Source organism: Mastigoproctus giganteus, chromosome 1, assembly GCF_048544385.1.
Source record: "Mastigoproctus giganteus isolate SK-2022 chromosome 1, ASM4854438v1, whole genome shotgun sequence".
Classification (NCBI taxonomy): domain Eukaryota; kingdom Metazoa; phylum Arthropoda; class Arachnida; order Uropygi; family Thelyphonidae; genus Mastigoproctus; species Mastigoproctus giganteus.
The window spans coordinates 137,423,944-137,443,708 of NC_143575.1; the positions used below are offsets into that span (position 1 = coordinate 137,423,944).

The window sequence follows — 19,765 nt, forward strand, 5'->3', positions numbered from 1 at the left end:
TGTCTCATTAGTTCATCTGACATTCATTTAGGCCTAAACCTTGAACAATTTCTTAGTTGGTATGTAAAGCCTAGTAGCTTCCCAGATAAGTTCTTTGAATGCTTCCCATTTTAAATTTGCTGTTGAGAACATCATCAGTTGGTCCCACTGTATTTAATTTAAATACTGTCTGAGACCATTGTAGTCGCCTTTACGAAAGCAATAACCCTTCCCTTAACCCCTGATGGTAGTTACCCCTTTGAGTAAATCCCACTTCAGCACACTGTGATCACTGCCACCTAGTGGTCCTCTATCTGCACATTCTTAATGCATGAAGAATCACTACTGATAATCAAATCAAGAGTATTACTCCCTCTAGTTGCCTCCCGAACATGCTGATGTAGAAAACAATCATCCAATAAATCCACAAAAGCCTCGGTAGTGTGTGTGTGACCAACCCACAAATTCCAGTCAATATCTGGGAAATTAAATTCCCCCATTATAAGACTCTCTGATTTACTGGCCCACTCTATTTCCCTGTACAGTTTCTTATTATACTCATCAGAGTTATTAGGCCTATAGCACACTCCTGCTCTCAATTTTGATCTCCCAGTGCTTATATCACACCAAACTGACTCGACACTGCACTGTCCAGCAATGTCGACTGGCTTCACTTCCTTAGATTTTATGTGTTTCTTAACTAATAGCATAACCCCTCCTCCCTTCCTATCCTGTCTCCTTTCTGTAGACGATGTACTTCCCAAATTCCAGTTCTGCATTACTTATATCTGTGTGACACCACGTCTCTGATATCCCAACAATATCCGCATTTGATGCTTTGAGCAATACCTCAAATTCCTCAAATTTATTTACCAAACTCCTAGCATTGGAGTACACACAAGTATACATGCACCTGTTCTTTTTCTTAGCTACCCTAACACAACCCATGTGTTTACTTCTACTGCAATGACTCCCAGCAGTCTCTGAAATATCCTGCATCTTGTTTTCCAGGCTTCTGCTCAATCCAATAGAAGCAGTGCAAGAATCACTTTCACCTCTGCCAGTGGCTACTGTTAATCTATTAGTCCTTGTATCCCCCCCAATTTAGCAGTTTTCCGACCCACCTAACACTGCCTCGACAGCATCAGCAAATATTCTTGCATCCTTTCTATTTAAGTGTATCCCATCCCTGTAGAAGCAGTCCCTTCTGTTAACAAGTACAGACCAGGCTGATAAAAATTCTACCCCTTGAGCCTTGCACAATCTTTCCAGGGCCGAATTGATCGACAAGGCTCTCATTATATATACTCCCTCCTATCGTGTCTGGGCAGAATTGCAGACACTTTCAAATTCAACCCTAATTCACAGCTTTTTTTCAACAGTGACCTGTACTTGTTAAGTAATTCTGCCGGTCTCCTACTCTTCATATCATTAGTGCCAACGTGTACAACTATATCACCTTTTGTGCCCTTAAAAGATGGTATCCGCTCTACAACATCATCAATCTTTGCCCCTGGCAGACATGCCCTGGTTGTGTTCCACCTATCCTTTTTCCATACCATGTTCCCTGTTTCCCTGACAGTAGGATCACCAACAACTACTAGTTCCTGTGGGACCAGCACATTCTGCCTTGGGGTTGCCGCTGTGTTGCGTGATGACAAAGGGCAAGCTCTGGCCTTGATGTGGGCAGCTGAGAGCTTGATGGGCCCCTCAATTTAGATCCTTCTAGGGCATCAACCCTGTCCTTCAAGCTCTCATATAGGCTCATAACAATGCTGAGTTGTCGCCTGATTTCGTTACACTCCTTGCATCGTGCACACACAAAGACATTCCCCATGGCAATATCATGTCCCATACCCGATTGCTGCACAAACATCATGCAAGCAATGCATTTTAAAAGGCTGTGATTCAGAGAGAATCTGCCCCCCTCAGTTCTCCTCTGAGCCACAGCACTCCCATTAGCTTGAGCCTTTTGCTTTCCTGCTCTGGTCTGAGCCATGATTTCGATTTAATTTCAATTTCAGTACAAAAATTATAACCCTAAACTTGTATCCCAACACAGTTATAACACTATATATATTTTTCAGTATCAAATATTATCTACGAGTTCTGTTTATATATCTTCCATATCAAGTTATGTATTAATTAATTCTGTTTCATTTGTAATCTAAGTCGTTATGTGTATTTAGTTAAAAGTACAATTTAATTGACAACCAAGTTTAACAAGATTAGTAGATTTTGCTGATTAATTGACAATATTATATTATATACTATATATACTATACTATACTAACGCTATCTAGTTCGGGATATCACGTATCGTATAACAATGTTGCAAGTTACGAACGGTAAAACTACGGACACTTAAGTATTAATTAACTTCCAAATCTCACTGTCTCAATCCAGAATAAACTAACATTCCTGACTAGGTCTATAAGTTACTTATAGAAAATAATTTGATGTATCAATTTGTCAATAAAGCGTCTAAATATGGCAAAAAACTTCTCGTTTAGGGGAGTGCAACTCGTAACACATGGATATGATACCCTTACCTATACTTTTATGCAATTACAAGGCCGAGTAAAGAATAAATACACCAGATTAATCAGAAAAACACAAAATAATGCTAAACTACTAAATTTAAATCAAAAGTTTTAGAAAAACAATAATTTCAAATCAATAAATAAGAAAATCCACTTAGCGGCTTTGAACACATCTGGCTCCCATTAGCCTCGTCAGCAGACTCCTAGAATCTAGAAAAGTTGGGCAGATGGGCTGAGAAGTGGAAACTGGAGTTTAATATTTAAAAATGAAAAGTACTGCATATCGGTAGCAGTAACCACAGAGTAATGTACCAACTGTGTGATACTACACTCAGGGTAGTGGAAAATGAAAAAGACCTAAGGGTATTTGTGTAGTCACATATGAAGTTTTCTGAGCAGTGCAGCTTGGTTGTCAGAGCAAGTCATGCGATTTTTGTCAGTGATATACAGAAATTTTGCTTCCAGTGATACGCAGGTGATTATCCCATTGTATAAAGAAATGGTTTTGCCACATATTGATTACTGCATACAGTATGGAAGCATCATGTTAGGAAGGATATAGAGTTGCTGATATGAGTGCAGTGAAGGGCAACAAAATTGGTTAGGGTAACAAAGGGGTACTCTTACCATGAAATGTTTCAATTCTGCAATTTGCAGCGTCTGAGACTAGGTACCTGCGCTGTGATCTGATTGAGGTGTTTAAGACGTTGAATGGATTGATCAAGCTCAACACTGATCGGATTGAAACCTTTTAATTTTTTGTACAATTGAGGGGGCATGAATTCAAATTGAGGCGGGACAGTTGCAGAAGAGATGTGTGGAAATTTGCTTTTAGCCTGTGGGTATTTGATTGTAGGAACAAGCTTCCATCTGTTTTTGTGGAAGTTGATTACTTAAATAAATTCAAGGAAAAACTGAACAAAATTTGGAGCAAATGGATTGGTGAAATGGGAAGGTTTTTTTTTTTTTTTTTGTTGATTCTGTATAAACTTCCTTTCTTGCAACACATGGATATGATACTTGCTACTACTAATTCTAATGCTCAAAATCAGGCAAATGTGCTGAGATATGGAATTTGAAGTTTAATATTGACAAATGCAAGATTCTTCATATGATTCTTCTAATGCAAGATTCTTCATACCAGATTTAGTGTAATGAAGAATGACAAAGATATGAAGTTCTGTGAGCAGTTGAGACAGGCTACCAGGACAATTCATCAATTATCCCTAGTTTTTGTCAATGATATTTGTGCATTTTGCCAGTTGGGATAAGAAGATAATAAACGGCATCAGTTCAATAAATTTCAGTACCTGGGAACAGAAACCTGCAAGGACATCTGATTGGGGTGTTTAAGGCTTTGAATGGCTTGAGTAAACTGAATGCTGATGGGTTTCTTCCTCTTGCTCAGATTGCACATGCAAGGACATAAATTGAAATTAAGGATGTTTGTTGGAATGAACTCCCATCTGATTTTTTTTTTTGGTGGGTAATTTGAATGAATTCTAGGATGAAATAGACTAACTTTTAGAGCAGATGGACAGGCGATCTGGAAAAAGTTTTTCTTTTTCTTCTTTCTCTCTCTCTCTCTCTCTCTGCTGATTCTGTATAAGCTTGGTTTCCTTCATCATTTGCCAGTACTAATAATAAAATTATATTAATTAGACATTGACATTGGCTAATCAGCTTTCACTCTTTATATTGGTTACATCAATATGGAGGTATATGACTGTGTCCCAGATAGATAGATATAGATAATTGTAGTCCCTGTTGGTCCTGTTAATTTATTCCTTTTAATTCTTTGTAGTATTAAAGATAATTGGTTCAATACACTCCTATCATTTAGATCTTTCATCTCTGTTTCTTGGCCTTCTTTCTTATATCTTAATCCTTCTTGTACATTAATAATGTGTGACTATGAATTTATATTTGATTTATACGATTTAATTATTACTTATAAATTATGTGTACTTTTTGCATTAGAAGTAATTATTGTGTTTTTCTTATTATTGTATACTCTTATGTTTTCTTTTCATTTCATCCTTCCTGCTTTTCTAGCATTTTTCTAGGCATGTGTTGAACACTGCACCCTTTTGATAATGCCTTTGAAATACAGCACACTTTATTTTGCTTTCTTCTTAATCTGCCTTGCACTTATTGATGTAATTCCCGTGTCCCATGTTTCTTTTGAAACTGTATCATTCATCCACTTTTCTTTCTATATTACCTGAAATAGTTTCTTTCTACTTATACTGCTATGCACACGTGCGTGCACACACACACACACACACACACACACACACACACACACACACACACACACACACACACACACACACACACACACACACACACACACACACACCCTCAATGTGGGCACCTATACATGGTGAGGGGACCTCCCAGTGATGCTGCTGGGCCTCCAGATTAATATCACTGGGATCCAACGCCCAAGCCCAAGCGGGTATGGTGTCTTGGTAGCCCTGGCGTCCCACTCCCGAGTGCATTTATTGCATGTCGGGTAGTGGGTATCCCTTTGGGCTCCGTGGTGGGTGGGGAGCCTAGGCACTGAACCACTACAAAACTATATGAATCCTGATAAAATTCTCTCTTCTGGTGCTGCAACGCTGTCCCTATCCAAAAATTTAGATCTTGATCCTGCTGATGTCACTTCAGCAAAAAGACAAAAAATTGAAACCATATCATGTCCAACACCCTGTTTCCTGATTATGCACTCTACAAGTGAGAAGCCTTTAGGGAAAATGTCACCCTTCTTTATCCAGAAGGGTTTGGAAGAGTTGGCAGGTAATCCAAAATCAGTAAAACGACTTCAGTCGGGAAACATCCTTGTAGAGACCAGAAGTGACAGACACTCAGAACAGCTCCTCTGAGCCACATCTATTGGGGGAATGCCTATCACAGTTAGCCCCCATAAGACATTTAATTAATCCCGTGGTGTCATTGCCCAATGAGATGTGATGGAAGAGTAAATCTGTTCTGAATTGCAACCCCAAGAAGTGACAGCTGCGAAACGAATATTCATGGGTAGGGATGGGAAACTCATACCTACAAGAAACATCATCCTAACATTCAATTCACCTACGTCTCCTAATGAGATCAAAGCTGGATATATGTTAACTGTCCAGTGCATCCGTACTCACCAAATCTCTTACGATGCTTTAAGTGCAAAAATACGGACACTCACAGATGGCTTGTCATGGTGCCCTTGCATGCGCACAATGTGATGCAAAGGACCACAAAACAACATTATGTTCAACTGAAAAACCATCATGCATTAACTGCAAAGGAGAGCACCCTGCATATTTAAAGGGTATGCCAGAGGTGGAAAGAAGAAAAAGAAATTCAGCGACTTAAGGCAGAGCTGAACATATCTTATCAGGAGGCAAGAAAAACAGTGAAACCTATAAATGTTAACAAACCCACCTACATCCAGAAGGTGGCAGGGAGATGTTCCATGGGAACATTTATTAGGTCATGTTCATTAAAACAGGAAAACTTTGAATTTTTGAAGTTTTCTTAATCTTGAATTTTTCTGATAGGAAAAATTCAAGATTAACATGAAATTGTAACATAAAATTTCCTCTTTTAATTTGTTTTTAATTGTTGTTTAATTTGCTGTGTGCATGTACACATGAGAAGCTGCTGTTAAGTGAAATAATTTCCTTTCTGTGTTCATATCTTTCTAAGTTAGAAAATTTATACCAACTATCTGTTGTAGGTTTTCCAGGTGAGCCAGGTAGGCCAGGTAGGCCAGGTTTGCCAGGAATTAAAGGAATATCTGGAGACCCAGGATTTTCTTTCAGTGCAGAGACTGGTCAGAAGGGTGATTTTGGACCTTCAGGTTATGCTGGTCCACCTGGTCGATCAGGAATAAAAGGACTAATGGGAGATATGGGAATGCCAGGTAAATTTTATATGACACTTAATCATCCTTCATAAACTTGAATTCATTTCAATTGACTTAAGGCATAGTGAATACACGTATCTTAAAATGAAAATCCATGCCCTTGTAAAGTATAATTAGTAGGCTTTAATATTTTATTTGTGACTTATGGTGATATACAGGCACTTGAGAAGAAAATGAATTTCATACGCAAGATTATATGCCAAGAATTTCATATGTAAAAGTATATGCTAAAAGCATTTCCATGGCCATTCAGCTTATAGTGTGATGTGGATCTCCTGTTATTTAAATACTTTTTTGTGTTTGATTGTTAATTATTTTTCTCTAAGTATCTCTTTACTCTTGTATTAGTAAGAAAGACACCAGAAAGGAAAACTACCATTTACCTTTTTTATTATTGCTACTCACCCCATTGATCTTAACATCCAGTTGTCCGTCAGTTGGCATTGCTCCTGCTTTTGCATGGCAGAATCAGTAATGTGGGAGAAGAAATCAACTCTTCGAAGGCTGAAAGGAGCAAACATAGGCATTGATAACTATCCATTGCATCAGCCTAGTAGCTCACCTGACACCAAACATAACATATCTCACTCCAAAGAATAAGAACAGATGAGTATTAAAAGGAATTTGCTCCTTTCTTGATCCAAAAACTGTTCAAAATGCTGGTTCACCCAAAATCGTTAAATGACTGTGAACAGGGGGATCACATAGAAACTGCTACCCACAAGCACCCTGAATCACTACTTAAACTTACAGCCTTTATCAGAAATGCCCATCAAAGTTACTTTTTCATTCTATGTGGATACATTGAAATGGGTCATATCTGAATGGGACCTGCTGAATGTGACAGAAGAGGAAATATTCCAGAAATTAACAGAGGCAAAAAATTTTGGCTCTGTTAATTTCTGCTTTGATTGCTTTTGTTAGTCCACCAAAGAACAGATCTGTGATCATATTTATTTTTATTCATAGAGAAGTCAGGGAGCACACAGTGAGTCTGGTTTTCTGATCTATGTCATCATATTCAGAGGTCATAAAAGCAGTTTAGTGAGGTTAAAATAATGTAGATCAGTGTTAGATTCAGCAAAATCTAACATTATTTTGTTTTACTATTCATAATTGAGTCTTGATTTCACCTGCTCTAGAGCCTGCTGGTACCTGAACATTTTTCTATTTTGATTTTACAATTAGTACAAAAATACAGTTATGCTGCTGATATTAGCCAGCCATAACTTTTGCGCCAACAAACCTTTGCTCCACATGGGGGACAAAATTTTTAATTGGACTATTTGATTTTTATTTGTACCAGCATGTCAGGGAAAGTACTAGGTAAAAGAATATTTTACACCTCATGATCCTCTTCCCCCACGAACCAGATGACATACTAGGGCTGACAGTACAGGAACCAGTATCAGGGAATAATCACAGAATTCTATGGTGGATGATGAAAGAGAGGTAGCAGTAGTTAGAATTTCACAAATCTGGTTAGCTATTTTGGCAGAATCACTCATGAACTGGATTTAGGGAATAATTTCGACCTTGTTTATTTGGATTTCAGCAAAGCATTTGACTCAGTCCCGCATGAGTGGTTACTTTATAAGCTGGATCAGGTTACAATCACAGGGAATATCCTTAGATGGATAGCAGGAGGAAAAGGGTTATGATAAATGGTTATTCCTCAGGTTGCTTTGATCACTGGGGGGTTCCCCGATAATTGGTGTTAGGATCACCTTTGTTTTTATTTTCATAAAGGACATCGATGAAGGGATAGAGGGCATGGTGTCTAAATTTGCAGATAATGTAAAGATTGTTAATGAATGTAAGAGTAGTTAATGATCACTGCCAAGCAGAGATTCTTCAGAGTAATATAGATAGACTTCAGGTATGGTCAGAAAAATGGCAACTATGCTATAATCCAGCAAAGTGTAAGTGGGGCCTTTCCCAGGTGTAATAACTTACACCTGGGAAAGGCTCCAGGTGCCAAGCTTATTTTGAGGCCAAGCAATATATTTGTGATTTATACAGTGCTCTTCCAAGGAAATTAAAGTTATTTTTAACTTTCTACATTTCTCAGACAAAAGACTGGTAGGATGAAGCAACCTTGAATTTGTTTTTCTGAGTTATAGTTTTGTATATTAATAACTTTGCCATAATTGAGAGCAAAGTGGAGGAGAAATTGTTGAAGTCAAACATAAGAAAGGCACCTGGGGTGAACAGGATCAATCCAGTTATATTAAAGGAGGCAGCAAAGGAAGGAAGTAAGCAAGCAAACCCTTAGACATAATTATGAGCGCTTCCTGACTCAGGGGAGGTCCCCATGGACTGGAGGTGTGCAAATGTATCACCAATTCACAAAGGGGGTTCAAAAGGTGACACAAGTAACTACAGACCTGTTAATTTAACTTGTGTTCCAGGGAAATAATGGAATCACTGGTTAAAGAAGCATTGCATCTCTAAAGACTGCAGTAATAGTTAAGACACAGCATGGGTTTATTAAAGGGAGGTCTTTTCTGACCAATTTGATTGGATACTATGATGTGGTCACAAAGGAACTGAATGCCAAAAATAATTTTGATATCATATACTTGAATTTCAGGAAAGCTTTTGATACTGTTGCACGTGGAAGACTGCTGTACAAATTGGAGAGGTATGTCATTAAGGGTAAGTTGCTACAATGGATAAAGGAATGGTTGAGTGGGAGACGACAGAGAGTGGTAATCAATGGACACTGCTCTTCGAGGACAAATGTTATTAGTGGAGTTCCCCAGGGTTCGATGTTGGGCTCATTGTTGTTTTGTATATTTATCAAGGATATTATTGATGAAGGTATATCAGGTTTAATGTCCAAGTTTGCAGATGATACAAAGGTTGTCAGTGTTGTTAACCAACCATTTTCCCAACTTATCTAGATCCAGTTGGATCTAGATAAGTTGGGAAAAATGGGCTGAAAAGTGGCAACTGAAGTTTAACATTGACAAATGCGAAGTACTGCATATGCGTAGCAGTTCCTGAAGAGAAACGTGTCAACTATGTGATACTACACTTAGGGAAGTGGAAAGTGAAAAAGACCTAGGGGTAATTGTGCAGTCAAATATGAAGTTCGCTGAGCTGCCCTGGAAGCTCAGCGAACTTCATATATGGGCTTCCAGAGCAGGTCATGGAGTCTTGTGAATGATATATAGGAATTTTGCTAGCAGTGACAGGGAGGTGATTATCCCATTATACAAGGCAATGGTCAGGCCACACCTAGAGTACTGTGAACAGGTTTGTAGGCTTCATTTTAGGAAGGATGTAGAATGAATACAAAGAAGGGCAACAAGATTGGTGAGAGGAACAAAGGGGTGTGCTTACCAAGAAAGGCTTATGTTCTGCAAATTGCAGCACCTGGAGAGTAGGCTCCTGTGAAGTGATCTGATTGAGGTGTATAAGGCCTAAAATGGATTGATCAAGCTGAATGCTGATGGGATTCTTCCTCTTGCTCAGACTAAGAACCTGAGGGGGGCACAGTTTAAAATTGAGAAAGATAGTGATAGAATAGATGTGCGGAAATTTGCCTTTAACCAGCGGGTAGTTGATTGGTGGAACAAGCTTCCATCTTTTGTTGTGGAAGCTAATAGCCTAAATAAATTTAAGGCTGAGCTGGACAGGCATTTGGAACGAATGGAGGGGTGAAATGGAAGGTTTTTTTGTTTTTTTGGTTGATGCTTCATAAGCTTGCTTTCTTGCATTGTATGCCTCTACTAATGCTAGTTAGCCTATGAGTAAATTGTCTCCCTTTGTTATACAGAAACATCTGGAGAGTATTGCAGGATCTCCCAAGACAGTTAAGAGACTGGGATCGGGAGACCTACTAGTAGAAACCACAAACCACAGATATTCCAAGAAGCTGTTACAGCTTACAAGCTTTGCTGACATTCCAGTAAAAATATCTCCTCACGTAACCCTAAATTTATCTAAGGGGTCACATCCAGTTTGACCTATTAACTGTCATGGAGGAAGAAATAATCCAAGGACTGCAGGGAAAACATGTAATTAAAACAACATGAATAATGATTAAAAAAGATAATCAATTTACACCTACCAGTAATATTATTCTCACCTTCAATACATCCAGCTTACTCTCCTCTGTTAGTTAGTTAGTTATTTTTGTTAGTTATTTTGTTTTTAGGAGCATTAGCAACTAAGGCCATATTGCTCCGGGATATGCGTTGGTCATTCCCTGACCTTTCCGCATCATCCGTATTTTGGTGGTGATGGGATCCTCTGTAAAAGCAGATTATTTACTTTTCTGCCTTCATCGCTACAATCCCAACCCGTTAAGATATTATAAATGCCAAAAGTATGGCCACTCACAAACTGTATGCAGAGGAGTTCCTGTCTGCCCCAATTGTGGGTCACATACAAAGTGACTGTACAGCTACAAAAATGACCTGCCCAAATTGCAAAGGTTACCATCCTGCATATTCCAAGACATATGAAAAATGGAAAACTGAGAATAAAATAGTAAAATATAAAGTTGAGAACAAAGTCAGTTACCAAGAAGCGAGAAAACTAGTTGCACCTACTATAACAAAATTATATGACCTATGCCAATGCTGTAAAAAAAGTATCAAACAGTCTCCACTCAAACTGATATAACAGTTCCCACTAATAAATCAATTTCTGATTGGGCTAGAAATATCCTTTCTGATAATACCTGACAATACCAGTGGCATCTCTTCCAATGATAGCTACCATATCTCATGGTAAAAACTCAAATGTAATGAAAAATATTCAGGACTCAATCATGGACACTGTGGTCAAGGTTGAGTCCTGAATGAAGAAATGGATACTGGTCGGCCAGTTTCTCCAAAAAAAGATAAACCAAAATTGGAACGTCATAAGCCAAGTCACCTAATAATGCCTAAATTTTACAATGGAACTGCAGAGGCTTTCGTTGCAACATAATAGATTGCTCCATTTGTTCTCCAGTACTGGTCCCAACCATAGACTGGTGTCATTAATGATCCTATGGGTAGTGATCACTTCCCAATCGTATGCAAGGTATTGATAGCACAGACTCCTCTAGCTCAACCCTTCAGGAAATGGAAATTTGTCCGAGTGAACTGGGCAAAATTTCAGTCATCAATCTCTTTTGATGAGAAAAAAATTCATCTCCAGCCTATTATTATTGGCTGTGATAACGTGACAGGTTACATCAGATTACATCTCCTAAATGTGGCCAAAGACAATACCATTATCAAATCTCCCAGGCCAAAAGCATTATAATTATTGGTAGAATGAGGAATGCACAAAAGCAAAAAAAAAAAAGCAAAAAATAAAGCCTGGAATTTGTTTCGGCAGTATCCAAACACAGCCAATCTGATAAATTATAAAAAGTCAAAGGCAAAAGTACATTTTATACAAAAGCAAGCCAATAAAGAATCCTTGACCCATTTTGCATCCAGCATTAACAGAAATACTGGCAGCAAAGTAATTCAGAAAAAAATTTTCTTTCTGTAAGTTTCCAACCATACCTTTTTCAATCCTTTCCTGGAATGGGCGAGATCTGTCTGGTTTCTTTGGATATAGCTAATGCTTTGTACAATACTTTTGCTGAAATCTCAGCAGCATCATCTTATACTACATCTTTCCAGCAAATTAAAAATAGTTCAGAGCAGCATTCATTTAACTTCCAAACTACGCTCATTCTACCATATAACAAACCACTTCAATATTCTGAACTTTTGCATGCCATTAGAACAGCCCACAATGGTGCTGCTGGACCAGATGGGATCTATTATGTCATGCTGCAACATATTGATGACAAAGCTTTCTGCTTCCTTCTGCTCATTTACAACCATATTTTTTTAGAAAATGTTTATCCAGCTTCTTGACATAATTCTATAGTTTAGGCTTTCCTAAAACCTGGAAAAGATCCTTCCATCCCCCATAGCTATATCTCTCTCAAGCTGCCTTTGCAAAATCCTTGAAAAAATTGTCCACAGTAGACTTGTCTGGATCATTGAGTCAGAACAGCTAAGGAGTCATAGTCAACGTGGATTTCGAAAAAACAGGTCATGCTTAGATCTCATGGTTAAGGCTGAATTTGCCATTTGTAATGCCTTTGTGAAAGAAAAATATTTAGTAACGGTTTCAATAGATATACAGAAGATGTTTGATGCCAGATTAGTGAATGGAACAAAGGGGTGCTCTTACAAAGAAAGGCTTAAGTTTTGCAAATTACAGTGTCTGGAGACTAGGCACCAGCGAGGTGATCTGATAGAGGTGTATAAAGCCTTGAATGGTTTGAACATGCTCAATGCTGATGGGATTCTTCCTCTCGCTCAGAATAATGGCTGACACAAGTAATTATAGACCTGTGAGCTTAACTTCTGTTCCAGGAAAATTAATGGAGCCACTAGTTAAAGAAGCACTGCAGGATCATTTAGACAAGACTTCAGTTATAGCTCGGACACAGCATGGTTTTGTTAAGGAGAAGTCTTGCCTAGCCAATTTGATTGGATACTATGATGCAGTCACAAAAGAACTGGATGCAGGGAATAGCTCTGATATTATATATTTGAATCTTAGAAAGGCTTTTGATACTGCTGCACATGGAAGACTGCTACACAAATTGGAGCAGTGTGACATTGGAGGCAAATTGCTGCTATGGATAAAGGGGTGGTGGTTGAGGGGGAGAAGACAGAGAGTGGTAATCAATGGACACTACTCATCGTGGACTAATGTTATTAGTGGAGTCCCTCAGGGCTCAGTGTTGGGTCCATTATTGTTTTCTGTATTTATAAATGATATTGATGATGGTATATCAAGCTTAATGTCCAAGTTTGCAGACGATACAAAGGTTGACGGGGTTGTCAAGGACACTACTGACACTATGCTGCTGCAACAGGATCTGGAAAGGTTGAGCAGATGGGCTTAGAGGTGGCAAATGAAGTTTAACATTGACAAATGTAAAGTACTACACATGGGAAACAGCAACCCCAGAGCAACGTATCAACTCTGTGGTACTACACTGATAGTGGTAGAGAATGAAAGGGACTTGGCGGTGGTTGTGCAGGCAGATATGTTCTCTGAGCAGTGCAGATGGGCTGCAAGAGTAGCTCATGGAGTATTGTCAATGATATACAGGAATTTTTCCAGCAGGGATAAGGAGGTGATTAATCCCTTGTATAAGGCAATGGTCAGGCCACACCTAGAGTACTGTATACAGGTCTGGAGGCCTCATTTCAAGAAGAATGTAGAGCTGCTGGAACGAGTACAGAGAAGGGCAACAAGATTAGTGAATGGAACAAAGGGGTGCTCTTACGAAGAAAGGCTTAAGTTTTGCAAATTACAGTGTCTGGAGACTAGGCACCAGCGAGGTGATCTGATAGAGGTGTATAAAGCCTTGAATGGTTTGAGCATGCTCAATGCTGATGGGATTCTTCCTCTAGCTCAGAATAATCACCTGAGAGGGCATAAATTCAAATTGAGGAAAGACAGATGTAGGATAGACGTGAGGAAATTTGCCTTTAGCCAGTGGGTGGTTGGTTGGTGGAACAGACTTCCAGCCCTTGTCGTGGAGGTTGATAGCCTAAATAAGTTTAAGGCTCAGCTGGACAGGTATTTTGAACGAACAGAGGGGTGAAGTGGAAGTGGGTTTTTTTTTTTTTTTGGCTGATGCTGCATAAGCTTGCTTTCTTGCATCAAATGCCTCTACTAATGCTAATGCTAATGATCACCTGAGAGGGCATAAATTCAAATTGAAGAAAGACAGATGTAGGATAGATGTGCGGAAATTTGCCTTTAGCCAGCGAGTGGTTGGTTGGTGGAACAGACTTCCATCCCTTGTCGTGGAAGTTGATAGCCTAAATAAGTTTAAGGCTCAGCTGGACAGGTATTTTGAACAAACAGAGGGGTGAAGTGGAAGTGGGTTTTTTTTTTTTGGCTGATGCTGCATAAGCTTGCTTTCTTGCATCAAATGCCTCTACTAATGCTAATGCTAAAATGGCAGCATGGCATGGTGATCTTTACTCTCTTGGTTTATGTGGCAACCTTTCCATATTTATTCAGAATTTTCTACATACTAGATCATTCCCAGTTCAATACCAGCATGCCCTGTCTGCAACTTTCATTCAGGAAGGTGTTCCACAGGGATTGGTACTGAGTGCCACTCTTTTTGCTCTCAGAATAGATTCTATCACTAAACATTAATCAGCTTCCAAATACAGTTGAGACCTACCTTTATGTGGATGACCTTTCCATCTCCTGCCATTCCCAAAACATCAGATCTATTGAACAACAGCTTCAGATATCACTTAATAAAATACAGCAATATGCCAGCCTTGACAGCTATCGACTCTCGCAACAGAAAACTATTGCATCCATTTTTGTAGACAACAGAAACTTCATTCGGATCCTGAACATGAAATTTCCAATGTCTCCAGCCACAACAGCCAACATCATACAGACCAATCGCCCTCCTAACTGTTCTCAGCAAACTCCTTGAGAGACTAATCTTCTTCAGAATATACAAGTATTATACAAACAGAAATCTACAGGCCAACAACCAGTATGGATTCCGTTAGGGGCGCTCGACAGTAGACGCACTAAATAACCTGATGACATCTGCTCAATCCACACGTGAAAAATACTTCCTTGTAATTGCAGTCGACTTCGCCAGGGCATTTGACTCACTGTGGTGGCTGAATGTCCTTGGCAAGCTCAGGCAAGCACAGATTCCTCAAAATCTCTACTCCTGCATTAAAAGCTATCTATGTGACAGATTTGTCAGTGTAGAGACTCCCTACTCCAGGGTGATCAGATCCACAGGGCTTGGTCCTAGGAGCAACTTTCTGGAACATGGTCCTGGATGAGTTCCTAAATCAAGACCTTGGGCACGTTAAGTCCCAAGCCTATGCAGACGATTTGATCCTTTCCGTGCCTGCCAGCTCAAGAGCCCAGCTTGAAATTCATGCTAACCAAGCACTCTGGCTCCTCCAGGAGTGGGCTACCCAGCACAACCTGACAATCTTAGCTGAGAAAACCTCCAGCATCCTCCTGAAAGAGAACCTAAGCTCAACCAGACTACTGCAGATTAAGATCAATGCCACAACAATCAAGCGCTACACCCAGCTTAAGCACCTTGGTGTAATCCTGGACTCAAAACTGTCCTTCCTCCCACACCTACAGTATATCCAAAAGATAAATTACACAGAATTGGTGGCAAGGGTCACCCGCAGGGACTGGGGTCTAAACCGAGGAACCCAGCCCTGTTTTACAAAGCAGTCTTTATTCCAGCCATCTCATATGCTGCAGGCGTCTGGTATCATCGGGCAACTATTGTCACAAATCAGAAGAAATTAGCCACCATTCAAAGAACAGTGCTACTTACCATCACCAGAACCTGCTGCACGGTGAGCACTCCTGCTCTCCAAGTCCTCGCTGGAGTCCTTCCTCTAGATCTTGAAATAATTAAATGTGGCATGTTGTATCATCTGTCCATAGGAATCTCCACTACCACCACTGGATTCACCACCAACCCAGCAATCAATCACAAGACAGAGTAAAGGCACCTTCTTGCTCACCTGCAGAAAGCCTGGCAAGACAGATGGACAACATCCACTAAGGAAGCAATTACAAAGAAATTCATCCCTGAAGTAACATTCACATTTCCAAAAGCCCCAATCTGGTTTTCCCCTGGCCTGTACATAACGTACCTCCTAACTGGCCACGGGTTGATACAAGAAAAATTAACGTCTCTGGGCATCACAGATAATCCACACTGCCACTGTAGCACTGACGAATCTTGGCACCATATAATGTATGACTGTCCTGACTATAAAGACTTGAGATCTATTCTGATCACAAAGATTATTAATTTGCCAAAGGACCAAGAACATATATTAATTCATACCCATGACAATTATAAATACTTCACCACTTTTGCACAGGATGTCTTCAGCAGACAAAGAACATTAAGGAGCCTAAACCACCAAGAGCAATAACTTGAGACAGATTCTGGGCACCCTCTCCAGTAGCGTCAACCGCTGACCTCATCGAAGCTCAGTTTAACTGAAATTCACTTCCTTCATCCAAGTTCCATCGAGCTGATATCTGCAACTGAATCTCCAGGCAAGATCAACCAGTACCTGATCCCACTGAAGACTCCAAAACCCAGACACTGGAGACACCAGCAGCTTTTCTGCCACAAGCCACATTGGCGATCAAACCGAGCACTCTAGCCTGGTTTTCTTTTACTCTCCTCCCCGGCTGGGGGAGGAGGAGATTGGGTCCTGTCTCCACCCCCTGCCACACCCTTGTTCTGCCTGTTGAGGCCTGGGCCTGCCTCACTAACTTCTGGGGTTGCCTTCTCTATCGTCCCCATTACTCTGTCTTTCCCACCGCCCTTCAACTCTCCCTGCTCTGTCTAACTCGCAGTGTACACCCCACACAACTTATCAATTAATTATGCCCAAATTTAAACCATGCTTACATATTACTCTTGGCCTTTTATGTTCTAGCGTTAACCCCCTTCTATATATTTTTTTTATTTATTTTATTTTTTTTCACATAGGCCTTTGCCACATAAATCTTTGGAAACTAGGTGGCAGAGCCTGCCAGAGTACAAAAATCTACTGGATACCTGACCTGCCTCCCCGGGTCAAGTGCAGTAACTGTGGGTACAATGTGGGTACAACAGGGGCACAATGGCTAAATGGTCAGAAGAATAATGGTACACAGCACTACACATCCTTCCACTCCCCACACACTTTTTAAATCTCTGGCCTTCACAGAGTTCTGTACTACACGAACAGAGTACACAATGCGGAGATGGGGGAAACCCCTGGTGCCGTGAGACAACTAACACACTTTGCACTTTGTCTCCATCCAAGTTGCTACTAACATCAGATTTCTACGATTAATTTGCTGTCAGATCCCTTGACAACAAATTAAATTTCTTAGACCATATTAAAACTGTACGTACTTCCTGTATAAAAAAGTTAAATATACTCAGAACTTTATATGCCCTAACATGGGGTGCATAGTACCTCCCTGCTGTGGTTATACAGAGCATTAATCAGATCCTGTCTTGATTATGGTACTCCTGTCTATGATTCTGCCAGAGAAAGTGCATTGCACTGGCTTGATCTAGTTCAACACAGTGTCTTCAGGATTACACTTGGTGTATTTGGAACATTGGCAGCACTTAGCCTCTGCATTGATGCTCATGCACTCCACTAACATTATGTAGGAAAACATTGTTACTGAAATATGCTGTCAAAATACAAAGTTGTGCCTCGCATCCCATTCAGTCTTACCTATTCAATCCACCGTTAGGAAACCTCTACAGAAATAAACCTAGCATAGTAAAACCAGCTGGTCTTCATCTTCTTGAACTGATGCAAGTTTGGAATGTTTCCATTCATTCTGTACAACAGGAAGTAACTTGCACTCATCCACCACAGACTGCTCCTCCTCTACCAACATGTGACACTTACCTCTGCCAATGGGGAAAAAATATTCTACAAGCATCAAATCTAAAACGACTTCATGCAGTTCACATTCGTAAATATATTTATTTTTCTCCAATTTATACAGATAGCTCTAAATCTAATTCAAACATTGCAGCAGTCAGTGTTTCTACATACCACTATTTCAGCATCCCTTCCACCTGAATTCAATATGTTCTCAGCAGAATTATATGCAATTAAACTAGCCTTAGAAAATCTGTGTTCTGACTGTTCATTAAATTTTTTTATTTACAGTGATTCCTTCAGCTCAATCATGGCATTATGTAACTCCTCAAGAAAAGTTCAACCTGTTATAGATGAAAATAGAAGCTTATTACTGCAAATTGAGAAATGCCACCAACTGGTCACTTTCTGTTGGATTCCAGCACATTCCAAGATTTTTGGTAATAAACTGGCTGATAAAGCTGCAAAAAAAATCCAACTACCTGACATTTAACAAATATCCCTGTTCCAGCATCAGAATATCCACAAATAATTCATGCTGCATGCCTAACAGAATAGACAGCACTCTGGCACTTTCTAACAAATAATAAACTCTTTCAGTTTAAACAGGATCCAAAAATTTGGCGTTCCAGTGTCGTACATCAAGATGAAAGGAAGTAGTCCTTTCAAGAGCAAGAGTAGGTCATACACATTTGAGCCACCTTCATTTGCCCACAGGAGGAGATGATCCACCACAGAGTTCACATTGTTCTTTAAATCTGACTGTTAAACACATTCTCATTGAATTCCCATACTATAAACAAGACAGGCCGACCGGGCTAGCCAGGCGGATAAAATGCCTGCCTGGCAACCCAAAGGTCGCGGGTTTGAATCCCGCCTCGGGCTTGGATTAAAGTACTGCAAAAACCTTGGGAGGTGCATTATGGCCACAGAAGCCGATGCGCCAACAACTACCAAAAAAAAAAAAAAATAATAAATAAATAAAAATAAACAAGACAGAAATTCAACCCGGCTCCAGAAATCAATAATTTTAGAGAATCTCATTGTTGACAATGCAAATGTTTCTGAATTTTTCATCTTTCTGAAGCAAATCGGAGTTTTTAATCATTTCTGACCTCAGCCTTTTCTGACATTACGAGAATTTCTCATCTATTTATGCAATAAATGAATAGGCACGTTATAGCCAAAGCAGCTTATGCACCATCAAACCCCCACAACAACAACAACCCTTGCGGAAACAGTAACCACAAAATAATTTATATACTTGGTGGAGTTGAATTAGAAAGTAGTGGAGGAAAGGGACTTGGGTATCACAATACAGTCAGACGTGAAGTTCTCCGAGCATTGTAGACAAGATGCAAGGAAGGCCCTTTGTGTCCTATCGATGTTTTATCGAACATTTGCTAGTAGAGATTAGGATGTCATAATCCCATAATATAAGGCTATTGTTAGGAGACACATGGAATGCTGTGTTCAAATATGCACACCTAAAGAAAGACCATTAAACTTCTTGAAAGGGTCCAAAGAAGGGTAACTCTCCTAATGAGATTGGCAAAAGGGCATCCATATGAGGAAAGACTTCAAAGATGTGTGTTGAAGAGCTTGGAAACCAGGCACCTTAGAGGAGACTTGATTGAGGTGTTTAAGGCTCTGAGAGGCATAAGTAAAATGAACAAAGATGAAATTTTCATGGTTATAAATGATTCTAGAACTAGGAACCATAAATTCAAGTTACGGGGGAGATGCTTAGACTGGATTGCAGGAATTTTTACACTGAGTGGACAGAAATCATGAAATACCTATCTAATAATGGATAGGCCCATTATTAGGTAGGTACCATTTTGTCCGGATAGGGGCAGTCA

The 19,765-nt window shown here is 39.7% G+C and overlaps 1 protein-coding gene across 1 annotated transcript in view; it reads left to right on the top strand.

Moving 5' to 3' along the window:
* The window catches only part of LOC150091155 (uncharacterized), a 1,391,089-nt gene that overhangs the window by 1,018,152 nt on the left and 353,172 nt on the right, over positions 1–19,765 (top strand). The window contains exon 29 of the mRNA XM_090374518.1: positions 6,259–6,444. Coding sequence (XP_090230644.1) covers positions 6,259–6,444 — 186 coding nt within the window. The remainder of the gene's footprint in view (positions 1–6,258; positions 6,445–19,765) is intronic.